Source organism: Chinchilla lanigera, unplaced genomic scaffold (assembly GCF_000276665.1).
Source record: "Chinchilla lanigera isolate Chin_1 unplaced genomic scaffold, ChiLan1.0 scaffold00035, whole genome shotgun sequence".
Classification (NCBI taxonomy): Eukaryota; Metazoa; Chordata; class Mammalia; order Rodentia; family Chinchillidae; genus Chinchilla; species Chinchilla lanigera.
The window spans coordinates 1,439,035-1,452,131 of NW_004955436.1; the positions used below are offsets into that span (position 1 = coordinate 1,439,035).

A 13,097-nucleotide genomic window follows, 5' to 3' on the forward strand; every position below is an offset into this window, starting at 1 on the left:
AGATAACGGAAACTCTGCATCTGGTGTGACATGCCCGTGGCTGGCCAATCGTGGCTCCAGACCCAGGGTGACACCCTGAGACCTCCCTCAAACACTCTATTCCTCCAGCTCCTGCAGCTGCTCCCATAAGCCTGGAAACAGTCGGGAAACTCCCAGCTGACCACGCACTGCTTCACACAGCCGACCACTAGACTGTGATCATCACAGAGGGAAGGTAAGACACAGACTGCACTGTGGTCTGACTTGGGTTTTTGTCATTCAAACTCAGTGAACTTTTAAAGAAAGTTAATTGTGTTTTCTAAATTTAGGTTTGAAGTTAAATAATAAAATCTCTGTTAAGACAGAACAATTTGTACATAAATGCTTAGGCACTCACTGGCTTGACTTTGTAAAGGGTCACAGTCATCTCAACCCTGGTCATTGGTCTGTTATTTTAACTTTCTTTTTTTTTTGGTTTTGGTTTTTTTTTTTCCAGTACTGGGAATCGAACTCACAACCATGCCGCTGAGCTAAATCCCCAGCCCCTTAACTTTCACTTGTATTTTGCTTTTCAAAAGTGAATTTCTGGCCGTTAAAAAATCTTCCAATTATGTTACCATCTTTGGTGGCAGTGGTGGCTCAATTTACCAGGCAAAATCAATGGTTTCATTTGTGACTGTTCAGTCTGTTTACATCTGGAACGGTATGGATGGCCGGAGGGATCAGGCTTGGTCCCAGCCACCCAGTCCAAAGTTATCACTATGATCCCTTGCAATGATATGAGTAAGATTGTTCAGAATGTAAAATATAAGCTACTTTTACAATGTCCGAAAGATTTTTCCTCTAAAATCTAGTCAACTTATAACAAACACTTTCAAAAGTTCCATGCTTCTAATAATGAATATCTCACATAAATTTAATACATCATAAAGAACAGGTTTGAAAATGTTAGTAAACTTGTCACAAACATAGAAAAAGTTATAGAATAATAATTCAACATTTAAAAAAATAAACTGCCTAATAATAAATGCACTTTTGTCAAGTTATTGACCTACAAGGAAAAAAGAGGAAAGAAAAACAATGCCCAGGTGGGACATGCCACAATAAATTTTATGACTTCTGTCTGAAATCTACTCTATGTTACAATCCTCAATTTACTAAATGAAATGTTTCCTCACTTTTAAGTCTCTCTCAAGGAGAGAAAGCTACATACGTTTTATTTCATTTTCAAAATATATATATACAAACATAAATTTACTTCTAGAATTCCCAGTTCGTAAGTCAAATGGAATTCACTGCTCTGATAAACAGAATCTACAATCCTACAGCAGCTCTCTAAGACTTTCAAAAGACATCTGTCTCTAAGTCGGTGCACCGCCTGCTCTCTGTGCCTCTGTGCTTGGAAAGTATTTTCCTCTGATATGGTAGAGAAGCTGCTCAACTTACAGAAGTTGCTTAGCGCTTCCTAAGCGTGTTCCTGTGCTCTTGTTCAAACACCCACTGAGTCGCACTCACAGCTGCAGGAACCAGGGTCCCATCACACACTGCGCCACAGAGCAGGCCGCGCCCATGCAGCCCGAGCTCTGCTGCCGCTGTCATCTTCGCTGAACATGAGTGTGCCCGGTGTAAGAGACGACAAAGCGCCCCTGCTGTTGCTAAAGCAGCCTCGCAGCAGACACAACATCCAAACTAGTGTGTCTCTAACTCACAATGACACTTAGGTTCTGTCTTTGTGCTAAACATAGTGCTGGATAAAACCAGGTGGGAAAAATGTGAAAGACACATAAATTATGGAACGCTAAGTTCTAACACCAAGTAAGAGAACTAGAGTATTTGCTTTACTGAGAGTTGCACCGCTTTCATGTCCTACAACTCACAGCAAAGTCATTTTTACAGTATTTAGTAGACATAAAGCAAAATGCATCTGGCCTATATATTAATGTATATCGTTTTGTAATCTCACTGATTAGAGATAGAATATTTACATAAAGTAGTTTAAGAAAACGTTTCAGTATATTTAACATGTATTAAGTATATTACATAACGTACTGATTATGTAATATGGAAACTATACAATGTATTAAAACTTTAACTGAAAAATTCAGGTATAGATTACCTCTATCAATTACAAAGTATACTTGTTATCAGTTCTAGAGAAAGAGTCAGTCGCAAGTCCCATCTCTCCTCCTGAAGAACAATTCTCCAAGTGCCCTCTGCACACCAGTGCTTCCTTCGCCCCTCTGCACTCACTGCACGTTGGGGGCTGCGGCTTCTCTACTCCTCAAACCAGGAAACATGCACAGTGCAGCTGCTCCAGGTCACAGGCCATGAACGGGGGCCCTGGCAGGCGCCCAGGTGCACAGCTGCGCTTCTGTGCGTCCTGCACGGCAATCAACACGGCTCGAAACAAACCATGACACCAAGAGAGCAAAACAGGCCGGGAGCGCTCAAAGCTGTCGATGGCACTTCTTGAGGCAAATTTAGAGAATACACATTCTATTAATGTAAAACTATTCAACTTCATTCGCTTTTAATTTATATATCTAGAATTATTTCTTTAATAAATGATATTCCACTGATCATTTTCAAAGCCAAGAATATAAGAAAGCTACAGATGTTCATAGTTATTAAGCAATAAACCCAAGTAGGAAAAGCTCAAAATAACCATGGAGGTGTTTTTTAAATAACATGCCACAATCAAATAAGTTTCCTCTTATTTGTTTTTGTGATAAAAATGTATCTTCCATCAACTTAGGCTTGATATCTAAAATCCAGGTAATCTCTCCTCAAAACTTCCTATACAAACCACACTTTGGGACTGGACTACACTCTCACACTAAATCCTGGCTTTCATCTCCGACCCTTCAAAGTGCCCCGGCAGCAAAGTCACCGCTGCCGGCGGTGTGCCATCACTAACTCCCACCTGAGCGAGGCTGGAGGCTGGACCCGGAGCGCAGGCCTCCGCACAGACACGGGTGTTCTAAAGGAGTGAGCGCTGTCGGGTTCCCAGGGTCTCTCCCAGCAGCTTCGTAGTGTTCAGGTTCTCAAGCATCATCTCTCACATTCTGGGGGACATCGTACGCCCTTTCATCAAGTCAGTCTCCTCCAGAAAAGGAAAATTACTTTTTATTTACTTATATTGAACCTACATATCCATTAAACTAGAGAAAAGATTCTTCTTCTAGGCCATAGTAAAAAAAGAAATGATTTATAGTAACCTTTAGAAAACAGGTTGTTGGGCTAGGGAGATAGCTCAGTGGTACAAGTGCCTACCTGGCAAGTGCAAGGTCCTGAGTTCGATTCCCAGTACCAAAAAAGAAAAAAGAAAACAGGTTGTTGCAGACCTCTTCTGTTTCTTAAATTTCATTTAAGAAATTAAATGGATTAACAATTTACATTCTCTAAACACAAGGTTCCTTATCCTTTCTGAAGTGGTTTTTTTCTCATTTAAATCATGATGGCGTGTAACAGTTTAAACATCTGAAAACTGAAATATATATTTCTAACATACATCATAAAAAATAATAAGCGCGTGCCTTGCCTCAGATAAGATGGTATCTCTCGGGCATTCCCAGAAACTCCAGAATTTGCAAGTTTGGATTACCAGACCCAACACAAAAATGAGGCTGGGACTGGACTCACCCACATGCACAGGCGACTGAGGACCCCTAGTGCCCTGTGATGAGAACACCACCTTAAAGGCTCCCAGAGCAACAGAGGGCCAACTTGCTCACACTGACGGGGAGATTTGATAACTGGCATTTATTTTTAAGACCTCCCCCAAGCCCCCTCCCCACATCTGCTTCAAAAAGGCAACCTGCAGCCTCAACATCTGTAGGGTTAAAATGGTATTTTAACGCAAATAAACAATGCTAAATCATCATTTCAACGTGTAAAATAATGAACAGAAATGAAACCTACACAAAAAGCAACAGCCATATGCCAATTTCAGAAGGAAAAATCTCTCTGTACTGCTGTTTAAAGAATTCTCTCCAAGGTAGAGCTTTAAAGCTGGGACACTTCATTATGGGGTCAATTTAGGAGTCAAGATATACTGCGTGGGTTTCAGTCGGGGTGGTGGCACACATTTATAATCCCAGCACTCTGGGAGGCTGAGGCAGGAAGATCACAAAATCAAATCCAGACTGGACAACTTAGCAAGAACTTGTCTACAAATGTAAAAAGGGCTAGGGATGTAGCTCGTGTGACAACCCTGGGTTCACTAACTTTTCTGAAGACTTTGGTCATAAAAATCTCTTATTCGAGTGCACTGATCTGATTACACAGTGCCCTGAAGAAGCCACAGGTCTCCCTGCTGACACAAATGCTGGGTCCTAAGGGCCATGCCGAGCAGCCTCACGGCCGCCACCACCACCACCTCGGCGCCTGCTTCTCTCGGGTGGGACCCACAGGCCACCACAGCATCCCGGGTGTGTGGAGGGAAGGGGAGACCGCAGCTGGGCAGCCCAGTCCCTGCATCACCCTGCTCACCAGAGCCACCGCAAGGGCCAGATGCATCCTCTATGGGCAGGGCAGGGCTTTCTAACTCCACTTTCAATATTTCCTAGTTCAAATATTTCTTTGTTTTAGTTTTGTTTTATTTTCTGAGACAGGCTCTCCCTATATAGTTCAGGCTGGCCTGCAACTTGAGGTACTACTACTCCTGCCTCAGCCTTCTTAGTGCTGGGATTACAGGTGTGCACCACCACACCTGGCTGAAACAGAAATATTCTGATTGAAAATAAAATATCTCCAAATATTAATAGCCAGTAAGTTGGACAGTCAGGTTTTCTCTTCTCTTTTTCTTTCTCTGTTTTTTTTGTTGATACTGGGAATCAAACTCAGGACCTTGCACTTGCCAGGCAGGCCCTACGCTGCTGAACTATATCCCTGGCTCGACAGGTTTCACCTGTAAGTTTTCTATGACATATGTCTTGGTTCTGTTTACTAATTATCAGGGTTCAGGCGCCACACGCAGCAAAAGGCTGTGGAGCTCGGAAGAAGGCCGGAGAAGCCGCCTCTGTGGTTCTGAGCACAGCTCCTCTGTCAGCGGAACCGCCTGGGCGGGCAGTGAGGTGACGGTCCAGCCTGACAGTCTTCACATGTGCAGCAAGTCTTTTCAAATACTATCTAAGTAAGGTCTGCAGGGCACCAGATCGAAAAGGACAACAAGCAACTGGAATCTGTTTCTCACTTAACTGCTTGGCTTCTCTAAACTATTCTGGTTTATGTTGTTTTGGTTTTTGGTTGAGAGAGGAAGGAACTTGCCATGTAGCTCAGGCCAGTCTTCAACTCAGGACTGTCCTACTGCTCAGCCTCCCTACTGCTAGGATTATAGGCACGTAAAGCCTAGCTAACCATTTTATGTTGGACTAAAAAGATTGAGGAAATAATTTGTTGTTTGCCGTCTTCTTATGAGACTAGCTCTGCAGCTCCCAGTACACTAATCATTCACACCCACTGAGCGGACAGAAACCACTGTAAGAACTCGTGACCCCAAACAGGCTGCACCCTAACCAAACAACTCTGGCAGCCGCGTGGGGGAGAAGGCAGGTCCTGAAGTCACTGCCAACACAAACGAGGCTACCCGGCCACATGCCGAGGAGGATGGCGGGGCAGGACAGACGGCACCATCGCATGCGCAGTGTGAGAAGGCAGCTCTGAGTAACACACAGACCCTAAGCCCTGTGCCACGTCTCTCCTTCCAGGCTGTCTGAGGAGGAGCTTTCCGTCGGTGCCAGCCTTGCCACTCGACAGCCCGGAGCTCCAGCCCCGCCGGCCAGCGCCATGGAGAAGGTGCAGTATCTGACTCGCTCGGCCATCAGGAGGGCCTCGACCATCGAGATGCCCCAGCAGGCGCGCCAGAACCTCCAGAACCTCTTCATCAACTTCTGCCTCATCCTCATCTGCCTGCTGCTCATCTGCATCATCGTGATGTTGCTCTGAGCCTACCACTGCTCACCCCCGGCTCCAACTCCGGACTCCGAGCTGGTTCCGCGGAGGGGAGAGCCACTCGCGGCTACTCCTCCGCACACGGCTCCGCGAGCAGGCCCAGGTTAACGCGCTGTCCTGTCCAGGCACAGCCGTACCACGCTCCTGGAAACACTTCCAGCCTTTGCTTCCTAATGATCTCAGTGTACAGTGTGTAACACACCTGCCGACTGCTTCCAGTAGCCTGCTGCTTCCTCTCCTGAGTCCTTTCTGAGGATGGGGTAGGAGTTTAATTTTGAAACAGTGTGGCTACCAAGGTCACTAGCTGCACAGAGAGTCGGCCTCATTCTTGGGCTAAAGTATAATTTAGAATGCACTGTCAAAGTATCTTTGATAGTTACTACCTAGTGTTCAAGTCTTCCCCAAAGCAGTGGTGGCGAACCTATGGCACGCGTGCCACAGCAGACTGCCTGTACCACTGAAAGCTTCGCCATCACTGCACGAGAGGAGCGAGCCACTTCACACAGCGCTGAGTCCTTGCACCTGTAGATACTGGCGGGAACCCTTGTCAGGACCTCGCTTCCAAACCACAAGTTATATGCTTTTCCTGTACCAAATGAACACCTGAAGTTTATGGAAGTCAAATAAAGAAAGGAACATATTCTTATATAAATAAATTTCTGCTAATTTTTTCAAAGAACACAATTCTAGTACATGTAAATTAAACATGAAATTGACTATTCTAAAACACTGTCATCAGCAGATAAGAACTGGTTACCATAACTACCAATACTAGTGTGGTTACCGTAACTACTAACACTAGCAGAATACCGCCAAACCTTAATTTAAGACTGTAGAGGATTACTAACTTGTCATACTATATCAAGAAACCTTAAGACTTACGAATGATTGTATAGGTTATTTTCTATTCCAACCTCAGACCAATGAGGGAGAAAAAGAGTAAAAGATTTCCAATGACAGAAAAATACATTACTTCAAGAATTAAAGAAATAAAATTTAAATTCTTTCCAAATATTCCTGTATTACATTTTAAAATGACTTTTTGTCCTATTACTTATTACAGGACATAGCTATTTTCCTCAATCTATCAACTAGGCAGTACATACTTACTTTGTAGGCCACCCTACTTAGCTAATAATATATCCAGCGATGCTAACCTACAGTGACTTTCTTGATGAATATATTTTCAATCTTCCCTCTGATCATTTTTGAGCATCTTGCAACAATAAAGCAACCGAAGTAAAAACTGGTGTTGTAAATACACAGTCACCCAAATTCCGAAACAAAGTTGATTCAAGTTTAAAACAGTTTGCACCTTTCCTATCACACAGCAGCCGCAGCTCCAGTCCAGGTCACACAGTCCCTCAGCAGTCTAAAGAACAGAGCGCACAGCCAGCCACGCTGGCCACACTGTGGGCAGGAGAACCATCAGGCACAGCGCTAGCCTTGGTTCCCAACACGGGGCTGCTAACTGCGTTGCACAGGAGGTGCTCCTTGCACCTTTCCTCCGCCCCAGGTACCGGGCACAAAGGGAAGCTTTCTGACAGAGCCCTCACGGCAGCCAGGGGGCGATGAGCCACAGACAGTACACTCGGCACACTGGCCTGCAGCTGCGCGAGAGACTATCCCAGCTCCAGAATCGGCTGTACTGACACGAACAGTAAGTGAACCACCAGAACTGATAAGTCCTATCCTTTCCTTACAACATCAACTGAAACTATCAACTGCGAAGTTAGTTTTTCCTAAGTAAATGGAAATAATGATTTGGTTTTCCATACTGCCTTTGACACAAATTGAAATTGTATATACTGCAAGAATTTAAGGGTACTGCAACTCAGATTAAAATGTACAAGAGCCTATTTTTAAGTGGAACTTATGTTTATTGTGACGTATAAAGAAGAAGCTAAAGGAAAAAATAATGTATTTTAAAATTTTACTAAATGTTCAAATACTTTCTCTACTATGGAATGAATTCTAATCTTAACTTACAGGGCATTATAAGGGAATTCAAATGTTTTATGCTGCCTTTTACAGTTCAAAAATGTGTATTTGCTGAATGCAAATAATCAGAATCACCCATAATAAAATGAGTGTTCCTGAACTCAGTGGAGCTGTTCTGCAACGTGTGCTGCAGTGGGCTGTTTGTACCACTGGGAGTTCTAACGGTTCACCATCGCCGCTCTATAATAGTACACGATTAATACTGACTATAAGGTGCTGATTATGAACAGTTTTGATACTGCAGGGGTGGGGGGAGCTTTCCCCTAATAAAATATAACCCATATTTCCTATCACAAACACAAGAGGGCAGACCTACACAGAAGATCGAATTAGCTTCACCTGAGGTTACTTACTCTCTGATCACTGTTGAAGGGAGTGTCAAAGAGGAGCCACAATAAACCTCAAAACAGATTTGCTCATCTGCCCAGTAACTATACACTATAAAATGCCTGGAAATTATATGTCAAATTATGTAGAAAGGTTGACAGATGGAAAATCAAGCACATTCCTAATTATATTGAACATGCATACAAAATTATATGTTTTTTAGGAATTTAATGAATGTGCCATAGTATCAGATGCTACGTAGAGACTGTAATTAGTACACAGATTACCTCAAACAGTTAAAAAAATTAAAGACAAAGCAGGATGCAAATACAAAGAATCAAAACAAAACTGGTTCCTTTCAGGACATCATAGGTCAAACACTCCCGAATTAGAAAATTCTTTCATTCACATTTCTTGTTACATAAAAACAAAGCCCTCCTTTGTTTTTATCACATTCTTTATGAAAGAGATCATCTCCATTAAAGATGTTGAGATTCTTAGATGGTAACACCTTGACTCACCTCTTTACGTAAAAATTAGACTGAAATGAAGTCAATATTTCAAAGAGACAACCACAAGAACAGCTTTTAAAACGAGAATGCTTGGAGAAGGAAGCCTGAGGAGGGCTTTACAAGTTTCTTCCACACACACAGTCATCTAAGAGGAGAGCTGGGAGGAGAGCAGCTATGTGAAGCCCGCACCTCAAGAGCGGGCGGGTGAGCATGGCACCATGGCAGGGCATGTGCCAGCACGTCAAGGCCTTGCTTGGGTCTCCAGCAATACAAACACACACTTCCCGTCTCTCTCACACACACAGAGATTTACACACATATACATACTCATGCAGATACACACTCAGATATACACTTACACAGATACACACGCTCAGATACACACAACAATAAGGTGATGATGCAACTCAAGTGCCTCGCTGTCTTTAGCTGGCTTCTTTTTTTCACTCCCAAATTCAAAAGCACTGTACAAAGACACCACCGCAGTGAGATCACGGGCACATGGGAATTTTTCCATGGCAGCTTTCTCCCTCCACTCTGCAGGGGAAAGTCTGAAAATAAGCTTCTCTCCCCAGTGCACCTCCTCCCTCCCTGCTCTCCCACAGGGCTGCAACAGCATGGAAGGAAGCTGAGGCTCACCCAGTACCCCGCTGTCGCCACACCTACTTGGCCCCTTAACAACTGCGTGGCATCACCACGTGAAGACACAGAGGACAAATCTCTGCCCAGTCCCCGTGCCCCCGGAGTCACAAGCACATGGGAAACTGCAATGTGGAAGCACTGGAAGAACAAGGCTTCCTATCATCCAATTACCTGAACTGATACATCACAAATCTGCAAAATCAACTCTTTTTTGATCTATGGTTCAGACATCGTATGTTTCTATGTGGTTACACGGTCTAATCAAGACTGTAAGAACTACACCCAAGCTAAGAGTACAGAGGGCTGAGTCTGATGAAGTAAGGCTTCTCCTGGAAACGTGGCCTATTGGTTACAGGGAGGTCCTGGGGTTGTATTCAAATGTCTGACGTTCCCATACACTTTCTCTCTTTATTCTTTAATTTTAAATTTCATTCTATGGAAAGCTTGCTAACTTTGATCTTTAACACTAAATTATAATACAGTGTTTACCTAGGAAAACACTCAAGGGTAAAGGGCAACTGGGATGTGGGAAAAGAGAAGGGAAAGGAGGAGAAATTTTGTATGTATGTATACACAGGATAGTTAACATAGTTGTTCTACTGTCTTCTATTTCTTTGCTGAAAGAAACTGTTAATGAGTCCTTGATTGATCAATATTGCATGTCAAGCATTATTAATTTCCTACCACTTTGTTTGTAACTCTGTATTGCCTGCAGTGTTCTTTTGCTATTTTGTAAAAGGTTGTCTGTTAATGTTTTCCTCCTTTTATTTAAAAAAATATATACATATATAAAATAAAGTGTTTACCTTACACTGATGAACAAAATCTTACTTTTTTTAAAAATAAGCTTATTTGATTTATAAACTTAATATATATCAACCATTTCCAACACTTTACAAATGACTTTAGTTCCACCTCATTTTAAAGATGAAACTGAGGCCCACAGAGACTAAGCGATGGGCTACAAAGCCGAGGAAAACAAAACCTAGGACTGGACACTCCCCTGCTCATTCTCCTTCCACCACTAGATGCAAGCAGCTCTGTTTCTGCTTCCAGCTCCTTTAGATTAAATAGGTTTTCCTGTTTATTTTTATGACCCTTTAACAAATGAGAAAAAAGTAAAGACTGGGTAGTTTTAAATTTTCAGGTCATTTAGTGTCAAATGCTTCACAGGTTTTACAACACGTCTGCCTACCAACGTGTGGGCAGAAGAAAGGAACCACTGGGACCCAACAGCGTCGGTGCCCACCCCACCCGAGTGCTGCGCTTGCTGTGCCCAGCACCCACCAAGGGGAGGTCAGCGCCTTACCTGCGGTGGGGCCTCACTGCCCGGCTGGAGCTCCTCCCCAGGCTGCTGCAGCCAGGGAGCCAGGCTGTAGGCGTCCTCCGCAGTCCTGCCTTCCAGAGGGTTTGTCCGTAACTGCTCCGTGAGCCACATCTGAGTCCGCACAGAAGGCTGGATGGGCACTCCACCCACTGACTGCTGGCCAAGCACTAAATACTTGGGTGACCCAAAAGCGTCTGGACCGGACGCAAGGGGCTTGCTCTCGGGTAAGGCACTGTATGTCATGTCCAGGAGTTGCCTCTGGAGAGCGGAGGAGGAGGCTCTAAAGTCCTCCTTAGGGCTGCAGCTCTCAAACTTGTACTTGCAGTCCAGCGCTGACGCCCGTCGGCTGCCTCTCTCCTTGTCCTCAAGCCTGAACACCTCCACACCGTCATGCAGGCAGCTGGGCCCCGCCGTCCTCCACTGTGATGCGGAGGCCTTGCCCCGCCCAGGCTTCTCCAGGCTGGTCCTCCACTGCTCCACATGCACAGTGCCATCCGGGCCACAGCCCTCGGGGGCAGGCAGTCTGGACAGAGACGACCACTTCCGGAGGGGCCGGGAGCCCTTCATGTCCAGACAAGAGTCCCGCTCGCCACCACTGTGGTCACCCAGCGCCTGCAGGAGGCCCGCACTCCACCTTGAGCCATTGGATGCCAGTGAGTCCCTGTGCTTGGAGCTGGACGGCATCACATGGGCAGTGGGCAGGGTGACAAGCGAGCGACTGGGCTTAAATGATAACGTGCCGCTGGACGTTGAGTGATCTGCAAAGAGAACAGACTGCTACATTAGTGACAGAGGAGAAAGAGACCGAGCGAGCTGCAAGGGTCAGGAGAGTCAGCACACGGTTTCAGGCACAGCAACTCCGCACTGCTGCTCCTTCTGGTCCACCAGGAGCAAGTCAAATCTGCTCTCAAATGATACTTTCTAAACATGCTTACATAGTAAGGTGCACTGAAGGACAAAAATAATTGGGAAACATGTCCATATTCATCCTATTTAGTCAGCATTGTTCCTTTAAAAGAAAAAAGCCATCTCCCAATCGGGGGTCTTACTGCAATCCAGCCTTGAAGCCTCAGGCACAGCTCCACCAAAAAATGTGTTTGTTTTTTTGTTTTTTTTTGTTTTTTTTCAAAAAATGTGTTTTTAAGTGTCTCTCTATACTGTGCAAGTCTGGGCCAAACCTGAAGATTTCAGCATCTCCCAAAACCCTGATTCAAATCATAAACATATGAATGAAGGCGCTCCTGACTGAGGTAAAAAACCAGGAGGGGTTCTGGGGATTCATCTGCAGAGACAAAGTGGTTCCCAGGCCTCCAGCCTCAATGGTGCCACTGGGGCACACCCCAGGCGAGAGCCTAGCACCTCCTTCAGCTCCTGGCCGTCTTGCTGCAGTCACTAAGTCCCCACGCTGTGCACGTTCACTTCCAGACCCTCGGAGTCCTCAGCCCTGGAGCAGGCCTCCCACCTCGTGCTCTGCAGGGGATTGCGGCAGGAACCCCAGAAAACTGGAAATGAAAGAGCTCCCTACACCCAGCAGCTTCCCAGCAAGTGCTGAGTCACCATCACACGTGCCAGGCAGGAGTTGGACAACAACTCGAACTCCTGTGGGTGGAGGTGGGTGGTCGAAAGGCAGCTTTTACCCACCCCATACCTTTTTGTGTTGTTTGACTCTCAGGCCAGGATCTGTTCCAATGTTACTTGTTTTAGAGAAACCAAGATAACGGAGAAGACACACTAGTAATGTCATAAGTGAGCTCAGAAGGGTCAGAACTGAGGAGGTTACCTGAAACTCCACTTGGTCTCTTGCACAGAAATGCCCAGCAGGTGACAAGCAGGGAAAAGCCCACAGACGGAAGGGTGTGGGCAGAGCACCGCTGTGCGCAAGCCCCGGAGGCAAGCCTGCCTGTCAGGGTCTGCAGAGCCTCTCTCGTTAGGAAAACCACACAGGGTGATCTCCAACTCTCAAACGGATGCCAGACCTCACATCCCCAACACACCCTGCAAACTTGCCGCAGACATTCAGAAGCACCCGGAGCACAAGGAAGAGTGCTCTTCGTCGCGCGGCCACCCCACTGGCATAAGCACTGACAAAGTCGCCTGCTTCCCACAAAGGTAGCTGCAGTCAAAGGTCTACACCAATGATGGCGAACCTTCCAATGACACGAACAGCCCACTGCAGCATGCGTGCCATACGTTCGCCACCACCGCTCTAGACTCTGAGTGTAGCAGGAAGTCAGCGCAGGTGTTTTCCCCCAGAGTTGGGAGACAGGACAGTGAACATTCTCACTTGGGACTTGAGGCTCCTTCTTCAGAAGCTTATCTAAAACCCAGTCCTCATCCCACCCGGAAATGCTGTGAAG

The 13,097-nt window shown here is 45.4% G+C and overlaps 2 protein-coding genes across 9 annotated transcripts in view; one reads left to right on the forward strand and one right to left on the reverse strand.

The window, feature by feature from the left end:
- The window catches only part of Cep85l (centrosomal protein 85kDa-like), a gene marked incomplete in the record, with an annotated part of 129,581 nt that overhangs the window by 86,554 nt on the left and 29,930 nt on the right, over positions 1 to 13,097 (reverse strand). For all 8 annotated transcript variants that reach the window (XR_001234954.1, XR_001234956.1, XR_001234953.1 and 5 more), the window contains 1 exon segment: positions 10,723 to 11,498. Coding sequence is in view for 1 of the 8 variants with exons in the window: in XM_013516602.1 (XP_013372056.1) it covers positions 10,723 to 11,498 (776 nt within the window).
- Positions 64 to 8,036, forward strand: Pln (phospholamban). The gene is made up of 2 exons (XM_005389124.1): positions 64 to 214; positions 5,688 to 8,036. Exon 2 carries the CDS (start codon positions 5,767 to 5,769, stop codon positions 5,923 to 5,925), a length of 159 nt encoding a protein of 52 aa, XP_005389181.1. The 5' UTR covers positions 64 to 214; positions 5,688 to 5,766; the 3' UTR covers positions 5,926 to 8,036.